This window comes from Indicator indicator, chromosome 13 (genome assembly GCF_027791375.1).
Source record: "Indicator indicator isolate 239-I01 chromosome 13, UM_Iind_1.1, whole genome shotgun sequence".
In the NCBI taxonomy this organism is placed as follows: Eukaryota; Metazoa; Chordata; class Aves; order Piciformes; family Indicatoridae; genus Indicator; species Indicator indicator.
Genome location: NC_072022.1, coordinates 12542565 through 12563994, shown reverse-complemented (window position 1 = coordinate 12563994; position 21430 = coordinate 12542565). Strand labels below are relative to the sequence as shown.

At 43.0% G+C, this 21430-nt stretch overlaps 1 protein-coding gene across 1 annotated transcript in view; it reads right to left on the bottom strand.

Moving 5' to 3' along the window:
• LOC128970856 (glypican-5-like) overlaps positions 1–20081 on the bottom strand; it is a 371775-nt gene extending 351694 nt beyond the window's left edge. The window contains exon 1 of the mRNA XM_054386218.1: positions 19913–20081. Coding sequence (XP_054242193.1) covers positions 19913–20081 — 169 coding nt within the window. The remainder of the gene's footprint in view (positions 1–19912) is intronic.
• Between the last annotated feature and the right edge of the window lie 1349 nt (positions 20082–21430).

The window sequence follows — 21430 nt, the reverse complement described above, 5'->3', positions numbered from 1 at the left end:
ACTTACCAACAGCATTATTTTAGCAAATGATCCTGCTAATATCTCTCTAGGACTTTCTGACCTGCTTTCCCCAGGCTGCTTCTTATTTCATAACTAATAAATTGGTTTGGAGTTCAACCTTTCCCTTAAAGCAGGTCTAACTACATAAGGGTTTCATCCAGCCAAATTTCAAAATATCTCCATGAATGGATGATCCTACAGGTTCTCACGGGACCTCTTCCAATATTTAACCACTACTGTGGTAAAAAAATAAGTAAATTTAAAAATTATATATAATGAAAATTTTGCATGCGTTCATTGCTTCTCAATATACCAGTGAATGGCTCTAATTTTTTTTCCATGGAAGCATTCAAAGCCAGGATGAATGGGGCTTCCAGCAACTCAGTCTAGTTGAAGCCATCCCCACTCACTGCAGGAAGGCTGGACCAGATGATCCTTAAGGCCTCTTACAACCAAAAAAAACCAAAAAAAACCAAAACCACCCACATTATTCCTCCTGAAAGATAGGTGAAGACAGCCTACAATCTTTCTTAATCTTCTCTTCCTACAACTGCACAAACCCAGATCTCTGTTCTTGCATGTGATCTGTTCACCTAGCCATGATAGGAGCCCTCTGCTAGGGTCTAATTCAGTGCCATAGTTGTGAAGCACCTGCATCCCAAGACATATATCAATTTTATTTTCTTATGCATTAATTTACTGATGGAGCACTCAGAGCAAGAAGAAATATACTACACCAGAGTCCAAAAGTATGAGTATTTTGGAAAACAACAGTGATCTCTACTCAAAACTTCTCTGAAACCCTAAAAGACTTAATACATGCCAAAGGCATCACCTTCAAACACCTCCTGTCACAATTATGAAATACTTAAGGTGACAAATGCACAGACAATAACACATCCTTACCTCATGTCCATCTGACCAGCTCTACTGAAATCAGCTGTGGAGTATTTGGGCATGTGTTGCTTGGGGATTTTTTGTATGTTTGTTTGGGTTTTGTTCTGCTATAGTTTTGTCTGAGTTTTTTGTTTGTTTTAAAACAGCAAAGGTTTCAGGCTCCATTCTAAACTTTGGTACAAATTAAGTCAAACTTTGGTCGTTAAAACTAACTGAATTAGTGTAAGTTGATAAAAACAGAGAGGCTTGTTTAGCAAATCCAAAAGTTAAACATATATTCATTTTGTAAGCAATCATGTTTTTCTAACACACCATGGAAATGTCAACTGCTCTGCACTGTATTTAAAATGCTGCACACATGCTGTTCAAGCTATACTCTAAAACCAGAAAGCCAGAACTTCAACATATGCTAATCAATCTACCTTCACCAGGTTTCTCAGAGACAGGCTGGGCTTTTTTTAAGAACAAGCTGAGCCTGTGGCTTCCACTGCACAGAACACTCCTAAGCAACCATGATCAGAGAGCAAGCTCAGTGCAATCTATCTTCTGATAGTGTTAATTCCTTTATATTTTGACAACTGTTTCAACAGTATTTCCAAATAAAGCTTCACTCCAAAGCCCAAGATTTTAATGTTGTACAAATGTCTTCAAAGACTCCAAGATTGATTATGCCTTACTAACACAGAGGAAGGTGCCAAAAGTACCTTGCATTGTGCCTGGCCCATCTGAACAGGAGCCAACACTTTGTTCTTCTTGAGACTCATCTCTTTGGGACAACTGCTGCCTCAGCTAGAGGAAAATTCAGCAATTAAAACACAACTAATTTAGAGGAGGAAGACAAATCAAAATAAAAGGAACAAATTTGCAATAAGTGCTCCCCCTGCAACTCCTTGGTGCAGGAGAAAAGCCCACACTAGCACTGCCACACATCAGGGAAAGGGAATTCAGCCACTGCAGGCTGGCAAAAGTCTATGAGGTCCTTTCTCTATGTAGCTCTTGTGCCCCAGCAGTACTAAAGCCATTAGTACCTTCAGATGCGAGGCTGCTGTCAAACTCATCCACACAAACCACCCTCATACCACAGCTCATATTGCAACTAATATTGCAACTAGGAAAGACATACAAAGTATATTAAACTCATGGAGCACAATGTGTGCATAGTCAAACTCCTACTGTTTGATTTGCCAATGGTTAAAATATGGTAGTTACTATGCTTGGAGTAGTGCATGACAGGAATTACAAAAAAAAAACCAAACCACCAAACAAACAAAAAAAACCCCACCCAAACAAGTGCAGCAGACTCACTGGTGCACAGCATTATGCACTGGTGCAAACAACTGTGATGTGTTAAATAGCAACTAACCCTGCAAACCTTCTGCTCCCATGAGCAAAGGAGCAGAGACTCTGCCTCTCAGTCAAAGGGAGATGTTTGTTCTTCCTGCCTAAGGTAAATTGTGGCCAGGCTGTCCAATACACATGTTCTGACCAGTCAGAACAAACTTTCCAATCTCTTTCTAACTCTTCCTTCCATTTTGTAAAATAGTCCCATTATCAGCTTTAATAGAAAGATTATATAGACAAACAGTATGTTAAAGGTCTCTTTAAGGCCCAAAAGCTGAAAAAAAACACCAAAGCAGAGCCTGAAATTGTCCTTTTTGTTTATATATAGCTTGACAACATGCATATATCCAGCAGTACATCTTAGAAGAGCAGTTTGGAAATTACAAGCCATGAACATTTCCTTTCCCCATCCCTTGTTTCATATTGTACATTAACTTGATCAGTGGGCTTCACACTCTCACTGTTAACTCCAAAATGCACTGAGGCATCACCAAGGCCACAACCAGTTGTGCTATCACAGTTGAAATAATCACAGCTAAAAGCTAAAACACCTCCAGTATTATCAAGCACCACTTAGATAACCTACTAATGTAACTACTAGCATGTGTAGCTACTTAGAATTTTAGTGAAGTCAAACAGCTTGCACTAGCTCAAGAGTTCTTGAATAGACCTAAAAAAAAATTTAAAAAAAAAAAAATCATTAAAACCCCACAAAATGGGAGGACCATTTTGATTGCACTGGCATTATGACAGCAAATTCAAGGGGGGGGTGGAAATCTTGAATGAGAAAGGAAGGAGAACAGCAAGAAGCACTCCAGAGAGCTGGCAGCATCAGCAAGTGCCACAGCTTGAAGGACAGCTGGAGACCATCAGGCACTGGCCTCAGCAGCTTCCAGAGCAGGAACTCTCCAAAATATACAGGTCTTAAGGGCAGCATCTGCACAATACAGTGTTGTTAAGCCTATTGTCCCAGTTTTTCCCACTTCCCTTTGTTGCTTGCCCAGTTCTTGCTACTCTTGTGTTCCAATTTTTGGCCTAGTTTCCAATCCAACTTCTGTCCTACACATAGGTCACTGCAAGCCTATACTCATTAACTTTTCCACCTCAGCTTGTACCTGATAGAGCCTCTCTCATGCCTAGACCTGAGGAACAGAGAGCATCTGACTGTGCCCTGAAGCGAATGTCCTTCCACTCACCAAAACCTATACAAACCTTTAACTAGCCATTACTCCCCTGGCTCACTCTTCTGACCTGTTCTCACTCTCCTCAGACAAGGTCTTCTTCTACCGTTCTTCCCTATGGCCACTCAGCTGCCCTTCTGCCTGCCCGCCCCCAACTACTTGCATACCTGTGGGATGTTCCTAGAGAAGCAGAGCAGATGAAAAAGCATTTCCAGCTCCTGGGCCACAGCTTCCCTGCAAGGGAGGTGCAACTGTTGCAGGCAGAGACCTACTCATGCCACCCATCCCCAGTTTTCTCCGCTGTTCCTTAGAAACTCTGGCTGTGCCTCAAAGGCTGAACACAAACAGCCAAGGCAGCAGTTGCAGCCACTATTACTTGCTTCATACTTGTTACCAGACCTCTGATGTGGTTCTCATGAATGCTCCCCTAATGCACCCCAAGCACCTTCAATCAGGTTGTTTTTAAGCACAATTTGTCTTAACTAGTCACAGGATTTGTGGAGCAAGGCAGGGAGCTCCCACAACATACTGTCACACCAGTGGATGATGCTTGGTAGCTGGGGGCCATAAAATCTTCTCTCAGTTAATTGCCTTACAGGGGAGGACTTGGTCTTCATTTTACACTGGAATAATAAGAGGAGGTGAAACACACACAGAGGAATGGAAAAGTCTGTGACATGTCTGCAAAGCACCTGTAATTAGAGACTTTTCAGAGGTTCCCAAAACTGTCTTGTTATCAGGCAGATTCATCTTTGGTGTCCGTGCCAAATGGCCACAGCACCACTGTTCCTAAATACTCTTCTCAAGACACAAAGAAAGGGTGATTAATCTCATAGAGTTCACTCCACCCAGAAGAGCAAAATTTCCATAGTAGAGGGCACAGAACCCATCTGACAGAATCTCAGTTCAAACCGTTAATGTTGCTGAGCATCAGCTGTAGAGCAGGGCAAGCACTAGCTGCCGTGCTCAAGGGAGAGCACAGTGGTTGCTACCTCCAGACCTTGCATTGCTATAGATGGGTGATAAATTGTTTAATACTGATTAAATTAAATAGCTCCACACCAGTGCTAAGTGAGACAAATTCTTTGAATGTGGGCCTACCTGGGAGGCTTGCTGACAAGAAGATTGTGAATGCTGAAAGGCTTGCTAACTCCCCACCACATGCAAATTTGAGGGACTTAACCTCTTGAGGATCCTTCCAGAGTTGATATAGAGGAACAAAAACTAGACTGATGCACATGAAGCACATTTTAGTAGAATCTAGGCTGACCTAGTACATCTGCATCAAGGGGCTTTCTACATTATTTACTGTAATGCCAACTCCTTCCTCAACTTTCCTGGGACAACGAGTCTAACTGCAGTACAGAGGTGAGAAAAAAAAAGACCTTTCATTAATTTAGAGTCACTCATCTTTCATTATGTCTCACCACATTCACAGCAGAAAATCCCATACTTTTTTTTTCCCCACCACCGAAAGTCATGGAATAATATTTTCTAGGAGTCTAGTAAATCTTCCTGCTCTGTATCACCCAAAGACAACAGTAAACAACTGCATTTCTGCTCTCCAGTGGGGAAAACACTTCACTGCCACTGAACTCTGCCTTACAGCACCTGAACGAAGTGCCACAGAAACCACCCACAGTGGAAAGACTAAACTGAAACACAGCTCCGTAGCACTCTGATTTAAGAATGGCTTCAATTTTGCTGTAAACATAATAATCCACAAAGATGTTGGTTTCTAACCCTGTACAGTTATAAAGAAAGCTTCCTCATGCAAATCAAGCAGAGGCTGCCCATCTATTTCTACAGGGAGATGAAATAAAATAGCTTTATGAGAGGTGTGAATTGCTTCAATCATTTCAACTTTGAATCCTAAGGATAATTCAGATGTTAACAGCAACTGTTTTACCCATGACAGATGACCTTTTTTTTTGTAGGAACTGTTTCCTAATATGCTTTACCTGCTAGCATAAAATCTATATAAGGTAGCACAGCACAGAAAATTTCAAAGATATTGATACATTCATGTTCAATTGCACTTCCCATTCTTTTCAATTTTACCTGACAACAGAAAATGTGTAAGAAGGTTAAACTGGAAGATGACACAAAAGGAAGTAAGGTACTGTTAGATATTTGGGGCACAGCCTCAGAAAGGGAAATTGCAAGAACAGTATTGGAGAAGTGAGAAATAACAATTCCCTTCCCTTCCTAGATTTGAATACTGCCATTTTTTCCATTTCACTTGAAAGCCATACACGAAGGCAAGTGCTCAGACAACATGAATTCTTTCCTTTAAAAAATAGGTAGGTATATTCTTTCAAGTGTCAAGTTTTAAGCCCAAATTCCAAACACTTTTAACCAGTTTGCCCATTCCTCATTCTCAAGTCACACACGAAATTAATGGTTGTACACAGACTGGTCAGTTTCTGTCAGATTTCTCATCAGTATTCGAACTAATTTCTTTAGAATCCTATTCTCCTTTCCATTTTATATCTTTATTTTTGGGAGAAGAAAGGACAAAACTCTACAAGCCTGAGTAAAATTCTCAAAAGTTTTAAAAAAGCATAAAGCAAAAAAATAGCAACAATTCACAGAGGTGAACCAAAACCAAGCAACTGATTACCAGGCAAGACACCCTCACTGGGGCCAATTCTTCAACTTCATCATCCATGATACAGTGATTAATTAAAACAGGCAACAGAAAGACCAGAGTATCACAAGATCTCTGCAACTGGAGGATTAAAGAAGGTCCACACCAAAATCCCACCTGAACTATTTCTCAATTTCTGGGCACCAGTCACATTCACAAGTTGGAAAGTATCTGAGTTCACTGCACTTCATACATAACATCACCCCCTCCTAGACAAGTTTCTGCAACAAGTTTAGCAGAAATGCTTATATCTTGCTGGGACAATTTGAGACAGGATAACAGATGAAGTTTCCCAAAACCTGGGGAGAGTCAAAATCCTTTAGAAGACATTCCAAGAGCCTTTAAGATGGGACCACAAACCAACAACTTTTAAAAATAACTATGGAAGTCTTTGATGGGCTCCTAGGTTTGGCAATACTAAAATACATGTCTGATCTTAGGCAGGTTCCTTGGTCTCCACACTTTGCCTGCCAGGTGTAAAGCAGAGGATACTTTACCTTCAATTTGCTTAGACTGCAAGCAATTCCTAGTGGAGACTGCCTTTTGGTGTTGTGTGTGTGTGTGTGTGTGTGTCTGTGTGTGCGCTCACAGTTCTCTGAGAGCCTGGCTTTGATTTTGATCCCATGCACCTGTTAGGTAAATTAAGAAATCATGTTTCTTCCATTCCATCACTAAAACAAGGCACCATTCACAGTACATTGAAATGACTGTTTCCCTTCTTGCTTGTGTTATTCCAACCAAAGCTAACAGCATTACTGCTGCCTCAGAGCTACCCATTCAAGATGGGCAGAGCGGTCCACTGTGCCGCAGAGCTGCTTGAAGCCAGCAATAGGCACTGGCAGGCAGAGCGCTGGCCACATTTGGAAAGGCCAGAGGCAGGCAGTTAGAAAGGAAGCTGGGCTGAGGATGGCAGCCATCAGAGACACAGCAGCAGCCAAACTGACACGAGCTGGCCCTATTCAGTCCCTGCTGCTCAGCTAATGTTTTGGCACCTGTGAGAGTGACTCTAGAATAAATGTTCCAATTCTAAGCCAACAGCCCTGCCAACAAATGACATCGACACTTTTCATCACAGTCGGGGTTTATGTCTATCGGAAAAGACCATGGAGCATGGCAGGTATGTGTCCAGAAAAGGGGGAGATCCCAGGGAGCTTTAGATCACAGCCATGGACAGCCAAATCACAGCTGCCTTTTGGGGAAGGCAAATATTTATACTTCCTGACATATCCAGGGCAAACCAGGTTAAGAAGAGTAAATTTTATTACCTCAGCTTAAAACTGAAAATGCTATACTTTAGCCAAATACAACTTTGGGCTGCTCCAACTGGGAACAGATTTTTTTTTTTCCCCTTTCATAACTAAGATTAGGTGACTAAAAATCAAACCTCCTCTGAGCAGAAGTTTGAAAGCTCTTCTTTGAAAGCAATGCTTTCAATCTCTTTTTAAAAGCCCTACTCTGTTTTGGGCAATGAGTGGGTTTTGTTCTAATTTCATGAGTCTGAAGACTCATTACACCTCTCCTTTTAACTGCCCATGTGAAAACAGAAGATAAATAAAAAGCTCTTCTGGAAAAAAAAATAAATCTTGTGCACTGCAAGGAGAGAATATTTGAACTGCCAGCACAGGGCAGTCATCCAAGATTCAGGCTGCTGTTCACCAAACATTACTTAACAAGCCCCTGCCCCATCTAAAAACATGATGCAAGCCTTCCAATTCCTTCAGTTCCCACTTTTTGAGTTTCCTTATGGAAGGACAACAGAGCAGGAACATGGGACTAGGGGCGTTGAGATTTCATCCTCTGACAGGCTCCCAGGACAAGTCCTGTGGAGTATATCTGTGGAGACAGACATCTGTGCTTTGGAGGAGCAAGACACAAGCTGTGATCTTAAAGCAGTAGAGGATGATCTGAATTCAGGCACTACATCATGCCACATGCACAGCACTGGACTTTAGCCATTTGAAGCACGCTGGAGCAAGACCAAGTCCACCTTAAGACATGAGCATAAACAACTTTGATCTCTTTGAGCCTTGTTTTTTCAGCCATTTCTCTATATCAGTAACAAGAAAACAACTGCTCAAGAACCAACACCCCAAAACAGCACCACATTGAAGAACAGAGTTATTGGCTACTCTTTACCTGGAAAACTGGAGATCCTCAGATTTGTTCTGAAAATTCTTTTTTTATTTCAGAGAATCATAGAATGGTTTGGTGTGGAAGGGACCTTAAAGACGATCCAGTTCGAAACCCCCACCATGAGCAGGGACACCTGTCACTAGATCAGGTTGCTCAAAGCTTTTTACAACCTGGTCTTGAACACCTCCAGGGAGGGGGCTTCCACAACTTCCCCAGGCAACCAGTGTCTCACCACCCTCACTGTAAAGAATTCTCTTGTAATATCCAGTCTTAATCTGCCCTCTTCAAACTTAAATCCATTCCCTCTCATCCTATCACAAGCCCCTGTAAAAAGTCTCTCCCCAGTATTCTTGTAGCCCTCCTTCAGGTACTGGAAGGCCGCTGTAAGATCCCCCTGTAGTCTTCTCTTCTCCAGCCTGAACAGCCCCAACTCTCGCAGCCTGTGTCCATAGGGGAGGTGCTCCAGGCTACTCCAGCAGTTCTATGTCCTTCTTGTGCTGTAGGCACCAGAACTGGATGGAGTACTCCAGATGGGGGTCTCACAAGAGCAGAGTAGAGGGGAAGAATCACTTCCCTCATCTTGCTGGTCACACTTCTTTTGATGCAGCAGCCCAGGACACGGTTGCTTCCTGGGCTGCAAACACATTGCTGGCTCATGTTGAGAGCTTCATCAACTGACACCCCCAAGTCATTCTCCTCAAGACTGCTCTCAAGCCATTTCTCACTTATCCTGTATTTGTGCTTGGGATCACCCTGACTCAGGTGTAGGACCTTGCGCTTGGCCTTGCTGAACTTCATGAGATTGGCTTGGGCCCATCTCTCAAGACTATCCAAGTCCCTCTGGATGGCATCCCTTCCCTCCAGTGTGTCATTTAGACCACACAGCTTGTTGTCATCTGCAGACATGCTGAGGGTGCCTCAATCCCACTGTCCATACCACTGACAAAGATGTTAAAGGGCATTGGTCCCAGTACCAACCCCTGAGGGATGCCACTCATCACTGGTCTCCATTTGGACATGGAGCCACTGACTGCAAGTCTCTGAATATGACCATCCAGCCAAATTCTTATCCAGCAAGTGGTCCACCCCTCAAGTCCATACTTTTCCAATTTGGTGACCAGGGTGTCCTTTGGGACAGCATCAAACACTTCACACAAGTCCAGGTAGATGACGTCAGTTGCTCCACCCTTATCCATTGATGCTGAAACCTAAAACTTAGGCCACCTTCCTGTTTTCATTAGCCTGTTTTCCATTTTCTGGCCAATGCATCAGTAATATAATGAACTAGTGCCAAAGCCAAGGGTGAATACCAGTTTTTATCAATTGACTAGCAAACGCCCCATGTCCGACTTCATGTAAGCTTCTCATCACTAGTTATCTCCATGCTGCTGTGCTACACCACTGCAGTTCTCCACTAGAAACCTCATAACTTAACTGCTGCTAAGCACCTGATCACTTGAAAACTACTTTTTCTCCATGCTCCCCTCTACCATTACATAGCAAATCTGTGACTCCGTTGTGAATTGTACACGATTTCTTCTTCACAATACTCTTAAAACCTAGAAAGGTGAGTTCAAACACTGAATCAAGATATGGTGCTTAATGAGTCACCACATCTTGAATTGGCTTCATTCACTGCAGGTGCATGTGTCCCAAACTTGGGCTGGATTCACTTACACAAAAAAGGCTTAATGCACTGTCTCTAGACCAAAACAAACCACAGCAGTTATTCCATACATGAATGCTACTGCACAGAAAGAGGTGTTAACAGGATAAGAAGCAAAATGCCTGGATTTTAGTGAGGGAGATTGAGGTTCTGCATTATGAAAACCATTAAAGCAGTAAGGTAATCAAACACTGGAATCAACAACCTAAAAATGTTGAGATCTTCTAATATTGGTTTAAACACAGCTTATCCTGGCTGCCAACAATAAGAATGGAGCAAATGATCATTTCAGGTCCACTTCAACACTTTTTCCTATTATTCTATTCCTTCAGCAGCTCTCAGCAGTATATTTTTCTAATTACATACAGTCTTCACCAGATTACTCTCCCTTTATTCACATTTCGTAGCACAAACACCCAGGGCAAGCTGTTCTGGACACCAGCTCCTTTAGCAGTATGTTGATGTACCTTTTGTGAGGATTTGGCCCTTAAGATCTCTCAAGAGTAGAGCTTTAATTTCACAGCACAAATCTTGCTCATTTTACTCCATATTTACCAAGAACAAAGGGAAGACTATGCAAATGCCCTGCTACTTAGACCTGAACAAAGTGAAAGCAAACATGTAGATGTGAATGGAAGACATAATAGTGTAAAAAAAAAAAAAAAAAAAAAGCAGCCCTTTTCAAAAGTAAAATGACTTTGTCAGGGTCCCTTTGCACTATGTGCATGGATGATTTGTGACAAAACAAAAAAGTGCTAGCCTAGCACGTCACCCATGTCAGAGATTAGAGCACTTCAAAACCCTCAGTAGTTCAAGCACTTTCTGGAACTTGAAAGGCTTTCTTAGGCGATGCTTAGCTTCTTTATGGCTTTTACACAACTTTGATGTGCACCTAAGAGTGAGGAATCTTAATCTGAAGGGTTTTTATGGAAAGTACCCATATTGTAAAATAAATCACAAAATCTTGTCACCCTGATTAACTTGAACCAAAAAGTTTGCAAAACTTTGTGCTTAAAGATTCCAATTCATTATTTTGATACCCAAATAAGTGGTGAATTTCCCAGCACTTAATTACTTTCAAAAGGCTTCTCCAATAAGAGCACTGGAGTGGTATTTCTATTCTTTCATGAGAAACAGCGTGCAAGGCAGTAGTCAGTTAGGCAAGTGTCACTTTTGGCCCTATTCTCATTCCCTCTTAAAAGCAGAGATTTAAAGTTCCTTCAAGTTAAGGGATCTGTGGAAGCACAATCAATTTCTCATGTGTTACAAAACCTCTTCTCTAAGTGCAAATATGGATGTGTAAACATCAGCTTCACTCTCCCCCTCCCTATACACACTTAACCCCCACAAGCATTATTGGGAATTATGCATGCATAACGAGCAGAGAATAGTCCCCTTATGAATAGGCCCCTTGTTGGAACAATGAATACATTTAACCATTAACATCTAGGGATGTGCCCAACTATCCGATTTAACTAGCTGCCAAAGAAAGCTACCATGACCTGTCTGATACCGTCAGGTTTGGAGCACAGCTCACTGAAATTTGTCTCTCATTTGTTTTTAAAGGACCTGACAGAGGTCCATGCAGCAGCAGAGGGGCTCTTTGTCAGAATGAGCTCCTCAGAGCATGATGACCCTCCAGGACAGCTGTCACATCCACCATGTGATTGAAGATCTCTAGAGAAGGACAGACTGTAACCACAGGAAGCAAGCAGAATCATTAGACAACTAAAAATCCATCTATATACACACTTCAAATGCATCTACACATAAGTAAGAATTTTTCTTTTCCAGTACGTTTCTTATTGGAAATCTAGCAAGAACAAAGAAAGGTAGAATATGGCACAGAACCATAGAAAGCAGGATAAAAACTACATGTCAGAAGAAAAGAGGAGATAGACTGGTTAAGGACAACTCCCAGGGGAACCATTTTCTGTCTTCTACATCTCAGAAGTTCCTATGCAATTGCCTGGCTACACTTGGCCTTTATTCCCATGGTTTAGCTATGAAAACACATGCAAAAACCTAAGGATATTACCTGTATTAATGATACTTCAAAAGTCCACAAAGTAGCAAATAAATTTAATGGTGTTATCTCTGAAATTTAAAATTCTCCCATTGTCTTAAGTTCTTTCTATATTCTTTGGACTAGTGCCTTGAAATTTCACAAGTAAAAACTTTACACATGAATCATGCATGCATGACTACACTAAGGAGGTAATTAATAACCATCCTTTAAAACCAATGTACTGAAAAGAGTAAAATAGATGGATTTATTCTCATTAAAGTATATGCATAGTGCTTATTCATAATAAGAGGCATAGCTGTGGTTGTCCCATCATAAATTATCTGCTAAATACTGCTGAGGTGCTTGCTGCTATACAACAGCACTTACAGCCCCAAGCAGGTCCAGGGCACTCTCTAGAATTTGTCTATAAGACTGCTAGGGCAAGCCCATGGCAAGCACCTCATACAGAAGAAATCATCTTCAATCCAGCGTGAGCCTTTGGGTGGCACCCTACTACAGGAAGGTAGAAGCTTCTCACCTCAAGAGTAAACTTAGCAGAGGCAGCTGAAGTGACTACTGAGGAAAACCACGGAGCAGTGGGATTGGTCACACTACATTTTTGAGCTATGTAGGTTTACTTACCATCAGATGCCACTAGACTAGAGGATTGAATATAGAATTGGTAAAGCCTTCCCAGCCACTTGAGTTTCATTTGACACTCTAAAATAAGAATACAAATATTGTCCTCCTATTCTTCTACAGTGTGATCATAAGGTCCAGTGTTGCTGAAGTAGCTTAGATACAAAGGGATCCTTCCAAGTACTGGCATTGCTACAGAAAATATTTTGCTCTTGAAAGTGACAAAACACAAACAAAAAATAAAGGGTACTATGGACACCTGTTATCCTTCTAATATACAGAGCAGTTCAGCACACAGTCCTGCTACCCTTCCTCCACACACACAAATCAGTTTCCTGTCCAGACTGCAACTAGTCTACACCACAGATAGCCTCTCAGCACACCTGGATCTACTGAAGACCACCCTGGGTCATGAAGGATACAAAAGGAGGGAAAATCCTCATCCTAAATCTGCACTATGTAATACTATGAACCCAGCTCTCAAGTTCAGGATCAGGTTACTTTTATAGATCCAAACAGAACAAGATACTATGCAGAAATACTTTTTATTTTTCAAAACAAATAACATACTGCCTTAAAAAAATTAAACCTTAAGTGCTTTCTAGAATGTGGAAACATCATTAAATGTTAGCTAAGTACCTCATTTCATCCACTGATGCTGCTCAGAAGTTACCTTAATGTGAATTAAAAAAAAAAAATATCTGTAAATATAGATATCAGGATGACAGCATCATATTCAATAGTGATACCTAAGTTGACAGAAATTGAGAAACCAAGTGTAAATTTTGTATCATGGGTGTGGTTGCTGTTTGGAAATTGATTCTGAGCCATCAAAATCCACATTTTCCCCTAGAAGCAGCTGTTGTGCTCTAAACTGGTAAGTGATGAGTATGTATTTTAAGTATTATTAAGCATATGCCTCTTTATCATGTCATTTCCTGTTTTCATGGGAGAAATATTCAATTACAAAGACTCTGCAACATTTGGAGCTATAGCTGTGGTTTTATACCATTTTTCAAAAGAAGCCCACTTTGCTGCCCAGGGTGCATTTCACACACAGCCTTGCTTTTTACAGAGCCTAAGGTTCATGGCAATTTTCATGATTAATCTTTATAAAAAGCTTTGGCTTATTTTGATGTACAGACTTTATTCACTTATATAGCTATTATTATCATGCCAACTTTGTTTGCACTTACCACATTAATGCCTTTCATTAATACTGCCCTTTGGTTAAGGACTGACTGCTCAGCCCTCCAGCCCTGGGGGAGGTGGGGGGGATGGATCCCTTCCCAATTACAATCTGATGGCAAAACTTCAGTGGCACATAAGATGCTACAGAGGCAGCTATTGGGAGTCACCAGGATTTTAAGGGTGAATCATTTCTTACTAAGCTTGTTCTCCAAGTTCAGCACTGGAATCATCAGATTTTGAGCTGATCATTATGGAGAAAAAAAAAGAAAAAGAAAAAGAAAGAAAATTCACTACACAGTTTTTTCTTTAGCAGAGATTTTGGAGAGAATGAGTAGACCATGTGAAGTGTAGGAATACTTGGCTCCTTCTCTCCACTTGGTTTGATAACAAGGTTGTGTGCTGGAGAAGAGTAGGGTCTCTCCTGACTTTTGTATTCCTTCCCAAAACTTTTACAGGAAAAGTAGATCTGAATAACTAAGCCAGTCGTCTACTCACCTGGAGCAAGTGCTCATGCAAGTCACTGAGGACACTGCTTTTTCTGAGGCTCACGGATATGAGAACTATAGATTTCCATCTGGCAGTGGAATGCAATTCCATCTTTATGAGGCACTAAGTAAGTTTAAACAGATTTTTTTTTCCTGTAGATTACTCCCAGGAGGGCATTACAGAGTGGGCAGCTGGTCTCACGTCAAACAAATTTAAGGCATGGGAAAGGAAGGGAGAAAAAGATACTACTGCTAGTGTGAGTCTTGCCTGCACCCACAATCACCACTAGGTTAACACTTCTGGTGACAGTGAGCCTGAAGAGTGCTATAAAATCCTGAGAAGATGAATGAAGGAAGCATCCTTACTGCAGAAGAGCTGCAGGCTGCAAAAGCATAGCTTTCCTTCTGCTCAGAACAGCTACTGCAAGCAGCGCAGGCTGCAACTCCTGCCTGCTCGGAGACTCTGGAAACCATGCCTCCTCCTTGGGACTGCCTCTGGATAACAGGAGTGAAGGAAGGACAGCTTTCAGGTTCAGAAACCAAGGTAACTTCTAGCCTTTTTCCCTCACAAAAGAATTAACTGGAAGTCAGCCTGAAGACTGCTGGCTGCAATCTGCCTCCCTTTCATGGCAACTTTTCAGCAATACCCTTCAAAATAAAACACCATGACACAGCCTGCAGAACAGGAAACTCAAGCATAATTGGCCTTGGTTTAGGCTATTCAGAGAGGGACAATGAGAGGAGCAGAAACTATCTTACATTGGACCAGTCCATTCCCTCCAACAGCGTGTGGTTTAAACCACGAAGAAATCTGTATGTCCACAAATAAGCAAACACTAAATAACTGGGAGAAAACTTTCCGTTGTAACAAGCTGCAATTAATGCTAACTTTTCACAAACTTGTTATAACTATTAGGATTTTCTACCAGAAAAGCATCTTAATGGAAACAAGGTTATTTTTCTGCCTTTTCTTAAAAATCTTAACCACCCTACACATTTTCTGAGCATTAACACAAGCGTACTCACCCACTTTCTCCCAGATGTACCCCTTATCCACACCACTGAAGGCAGTCCCACACAGCCACATAAGAAGGTGAACAATAAATCCAAGTATAACTTGCAGTTCACACCAGAGGATTTTAGTCAACTCGCTCTGACGGGGCAAAAACTTTCCAGAGCCAATAAAGCAAGCACATTTCCCATCTGGCAGACAGCAAACTTATGAGTGACTTTGACAGAATGATGCAGGGAGTAAAATGTGTTTCAGCACTGCACCTTCACCAGGGGAATTACAGCATTCTCATTAAGATGATAGAAACAAAGAACTGAGTGGTAATAAAAGAAAAAAAAAAAAGGCAGGAAAATAAGGTGTGGCATGATCCATTTCATAAGGAAATAGCTACTTCAATAGATATTCTTAGGTATATTCAACAACAGATCTAGCTTATGCTCTTTTCTTATGTTAAGAAACTTAACTTATCCAGTCTATATGCATCACATACAGCAAGGAGCTTCCATTAGGAACCTAAGACCTTCCTTTCCCAATTCAGAAAGTTTAATCGTACAAATTGTTACTACATGTCCAGCTCTGCTATGGGACATTCAGCACATACAGATGGCAATGAACGCTCCTGCTTGATTGAAGGTGCATGATAACAGCAAAGAATAAAGAAGCTTTTAAGAGGACAAAAAAACCCATACCCTTCAAAACTGAATCCCTGAGCATAATCTGAGCAGCTTCCGTACCCTTCTCAAAGCATTAAAGCAGCAAATGATCTTTTTGGTAGTTCCTCCAGAAATCAGCCCAATTTTTCTATCTCTGCTTATCATGTGCTCACAGACTGAGATTTTTTGCATGACCGTCCACTAACCAATAAGCAAAGTGACAGAACTGAGCCTATAGAAATGGGGAGGAAGCTCTCGTGCTTACATGGTTATCAAAGGCATCAAGAGGGCTACTTTTATTCTGGTTCTGCTATAATTCACTGCCTGAATGCAGACAAGTCACAGACCACAGCTGAGTTCATTCAGTGTTCCTACAGTGGGTTTGGAAAGCAGTGACAGTCAGCCACCACTGTGCTCCATGCCATGGAAAAGCCTATGAATAAACAGAGCTTTGAACTTAGTCCTTGCCAGAGTGCAGTTATGCTGTAACACAACCCAGGGCTCACAGGGTATCGCTAATGGCAGCCCATGTCTGGGAGGAATACCATACCTAGCAGTGCCATCAGATTTGATAGACCTAGACTCCCTGGAACCAAAGGCTTAGTCCCCTGGCAGGATTAGTAGAGCCCTTCACCCTTGGAGACAGCATGTAATTCCCACTCATCAAAATGTTAACCAAAGAGTTCCTAACAAAAACATCCCAGCTTAGCATGTGATAGTCAAAGTATAAGAATGGGAACATATTACCTCATTTTCCAGTCTGGGTGAAGACACACACACAAAAGAAAAACACCTTCCTTTGAATCACAGCCAAAGCATCAGTACCTTTACCTGGCCAATCTGTTTGCTATTTGCAGCAAATTACCCTTGAAACATTCAGTTTGTTCCAGAAAAGCAGGCTACCAGATAGCAGCACAGACTTAGCTACTGGAGGAGAAAATTTTACAGACAGAAAAAGATTTGCTGCTCAAAAAACCCTCTTTTCTATCCTGTGTCAAAACACTCTTCTTACTTAGTCCTGCACTCATTAATAGACTAGATTTCAGAGTGGAAACCTATCTTACACCTTTAGGAGGAAACTATGGAAGAGAAATTTATGAGGAGGCTCCTGGGCGGCTCATTTCAGAAGGTGGTGATTCTCAGACAGGTTGCTGCCAGTTCATGTCACACCTTAAAAATAAAAGCATTTTTTCACCAGGTGTCTTCCTCTTTCATTTGCCACTATATTTTATACAGGAGGCTGGTAGGTCCTGTCCAAAGCTGCTCTGCATCTCACTAGAGGTCATGCTGACACTTCTCTCCTACCCATTTTACAATCACAGTGACTTGTCTGCAGACATGGAGATGCAGCTACCAGTACTTAGGAAGTTCATATCCAGGATTCATCATTGTATCTGGCATCCATCAGAGGGCAGTTTTGATACTGCAGCCACAACTAATACACCACAGGAGGCTGTAGCCTACAAACTCTACCAAGTAGTTAGAGCTGGTTTAGTATGGGTGAAATGGTCATCACCTGTAACATACCTGATAGTCTGCCAGCAGACCCCTCACCTTGCACTGGGTTGGGCTTCTCCCCTCAACTGAGATGCTCATTTTCTTGAAGGTTATAAGAACTTAACAATCCTTAAAACTTTAACCCCTGCTGGATTTGTGGTATTAGTCTATAAATACTGGCTTGAGATTAGCCAAGGACTTTCAACACTTTTGTGACTGAAAATACCTAGTAAACAGACAACACAGCTGCAAAAGTTCCATTTTTCAGAGAAAACAAGCCAAAAATATTATGCAGGCAACTGAGGAGCATCCCAGTGCACATGCAGATCTGTCCCAGAGAGAAGTTGGCAGGAAGCTCTCTATGGGCTTGATTCAGCTGAGCATGACAATCTCCAATGACACCCCTGGCTGCCCAGCACTCTTCCTCTTCTACTTTAACTCACAACTGTCTTAAGTCTTCAGGGAAGATGCTTCAATGTTTATGTTGTTAAAATGAAGAACAAAATGAGCTTCAGTGTCAAAAAGAGAGAAAAATGGGGAAGAGGGGAGGCTTCTATTAAGATATACTCATTGATAATAGCTGCCAGATAAAAACCAGTGGAAAACACTTTGGTACTTAATTAAAAGAGGGTACAAGATATGAGGCATTACTGCCTGGCAACATATCATTAAAACACACAAGCTTTGGTGGAACTGAGTATACTTAGAACTAACAGGGAAGATCAATAAATGCCACTTTTCCTCAGCTCTCCTCTGCTCCAATCATCCCCTTCAAAAGAAACCTTTATGAGCTAAAATTTATAAGCATATTACCCTCGCTCACCTTCTCTCATGCTATTTATTTTCTGAGAGCATGTTATTAAATAGCAAAGTTCAATGACATAAGAATACAATTAAACCTCTCTGAAGCATCACAATATCTAACACCTTCCTTCTGAAAGTGCTCAATTTTCCCCAAGTTTCATCTATAGTACCAAGTTTCACAGAAAAAAAGTAAAACAATCCATCAATTTAATTACAATTTGAGGAACGTTTTTTTCCAGAAAGAGATCAGGAAAGAGCATTAAATATACATCAAAATGGATGAAAACCCCTGTTCTACCTTTTTTTTTTTAGCTAACCTTCATATTTAGCTCTCCAAGACAGACGATCTGATGCCTCTATGAGCACAACAGATGATCACCATACTTCAAGCTTCATAATGCTATTCCTACAAATCTCTTCTTGCCATAAAATATGGAATGATTCCTTGCTCACAGACAACTTCATAGCCATGTATCATCTCAACTACTTCATGCAAAGTGAAGGTAAAGATCACTAGCTGTGCAATCATTTACAGCCATAAGAGTTGCTGTAAGAGATCAGCCCCATGGCCTATCAAATTTAGTTCTTAAGACAGAAATCTGTGCCACAAAACACATCCAAACCTCATTTAAGAGGTCTTTCTATCAAACTCAGGGTTTGAATTGACTGCTTAGAGGGGAAAAAAGAAAAATGAAAAAATAACAAAGCAACAACCCACAGTGACATTTGTACTCCCCACACCTACAGGCAGTTGTGCTACTCTGAGGCAGTTGAAGGCTGTTTAATGAGTCTGATAGTCTTTGCTCTTTTATTCCAGTTCTTGCAAACTCTTCCTTAAAACATGAGAGCCAGAGATGTGACTTCATTAGCTGGTCAGACACAAGGTCATTCACAGAGTTTAATAATTTTTGACACTAAAATGTATTTTATTCCCTTACAATAAATACTGTGGGGTAATTATAGAGTAAGCAAAAAAATAGCTTTTCTTATTTTATGTGTATTGCCTTTTCATTTCATTGCTGTCACACATTGTTCAGAAACCGCATGGAAAGGCAAAGACAACACCACTCAGCAACTTTCACAAGCGTTAAGCACCAAAGACTTACTGCTTAACCAAGCAAAACCCAAGTTCTGTTGGCTGCATTCCTGCAAGGTGCTACCTCTACCTTTCCTTATGGCAGCCTTCCTGGATTCACCTGCAAGGTAACTCTTCTTAATTCCAAAGTTACACCACTCTGCGTCTACATCCGCTCAAAGCTAGCGTTCCCGTAAAGACCAGGTTACTAACTTTCCCTCCGAGAAGGGGAAACCTTACAGGAGGATGCCTCTGCTTTAGCACTTCGCAAAGGGATCGCACCGGTCTCAAACGAGGGGAAAAGGATGGCGACCAACAAGCAACACCTGCACAATGTAAAAATGCAGGAGTCCGCCTGGTCTGCTTTACCAGCAATTCTGAGTTATTCTAGCAGGAGGCATGCCAAGCCCGCTCAGCTCCCAGCTACCTGTGTGCGGCAGGAGAGCCGGCGTTGGACCAAAGGACCCACGGTGCGGCGGCTTCTCGCAGGCAAGCCCGCTGCCCCCGACGGCGGCTCCGGATCCGGGGAAGGACGCCGGAACGTCGTCGCCCGCGGGGAGCCCCGCTGCTGGCGGGGCGCGGGTAAAGGCGAGCCCGACTGGCACCGGCCCCCCGGCCCCGCGCCCCGCAGCCACCCCCGAGCGCGCAGAAACCACCCTGCCGGGTGGCTCGGTACTGACCAGTCGTGGGCACGTCGGGAACCAGCTTGAGGGGCCCGATCTGCCGCAGCTGAAATGCCGTCCGCACTTCGTGGCAGCTCGGGGACTTGCCGGCCACCGCTCCGGCGTACAGCCCAGCCGCCGCCAGCAGCCACAGCCCCAGGACCCCGCGGCTCCCGTCAGCGGCCATCTCGCACCCCCGGCGGCCGCGGGCCGGGCCGGAGCGCTGCGGGGCGCGGGCCGTATGCCGGTGCCGGGCGCCAGTCCCGGCGGCGGCGGCGCTGCCCCCGCCCGCCTCTCGCGCTCCTCCTCAGCGAGCGGCGCCGCCGCCCTGCCCCGCCCCTCCCCGCGCGGCCGCTCGGGGTCCGACCGGCCACTGCCCCCCCCTCTTCGTGGGCTTCTGTCGGATTGCGGGGAGAAGAGGAAGAGAGGGAAGGGAAGAGCCCGGTCTGGCCCCTCCGGTACAGCCGCGCTTATACCGGTCCGAGGGCTTCAGCGTGGAGGAGCGATGGTGGAAGGGGGTACTGAGACACCCCCCACCTCGGGCTCCCTCCGCCCTAAGGCTGCGAGGGAGCAGGAGGTGGCTGCGGGGGGAGCCGCTGCTTTGCCGCCCAGCTTCACGGGACCACGGTCAGGAAAGTTTTCGGAGCTGCTGTGCAGCGTCTACAGGACAGGAAGGTCCAGGTCAATTTCAGTCAGCGAAGTGTCTCCAACGAAGGGGGTGAATGGCAAGGGAGAAGCACTGTCCCAGACACACTCTCGCCGTGCGGTTGTACAGAAGACAGGTAGAGAGCGCACACAGAGCAGTAGGTGGGTAAAGCCTAAGCACAGCAGGTCGGAAAAAGAATAATTTAGGTTAGAATAGACGCTTACAGTCACCGAGTCCAAGTGACAGGTTACCACTAAACCTTGTCCCTCAGCATCACATCTGCAACGCTTTTAAATACCTCCAAGGAGAATTACTCCACTTCCCTGGACAGCCTAGGTCACAGCTTTCAGAGAATAAGTTGTCCTAATGTGATTTTGTCTTTATGTGATGTCCAACCTAAACCTCCCCTGGAACAACTTCAGGCTGTTTCCTCTTGTCCTATCACTTGTTACTTGGGTGAAGAGACCAACTCCCACCTCCTTCCAATCTCCTTTCAGGTAGTTGTAGAAAGCCAGAAGGTTTCCCCTCAGCCTCCCTTTCTCCAGGCTAAAAAAAAACATTTCTCTCAGCCAGCCCTCACAGGACTTGTTCTCTCAATCCTTCACCAGCTTTGTTTCTCCTCTTAGTGTTTTTCTTGTAGGGAGGAGCCCAGAACTGAAGTATTCTGACATTCTTAGCAGATAACATGGAGTTCACAGAAGAGTCTTAAAGAGATTTAATTCTTCATGAATGTTACATCCTGCCAACAGTCATTGCAGAGTCTAGAAAAAAAACTTTATACCAGGAAACACATCCTTATGTACTGCCCACATATACAAACTGCTGATTTGTACAAAAGCCAGCAGCAGTTACATCCTATAGTGTTTGGGGGGACATAGACCCTTCTCCTT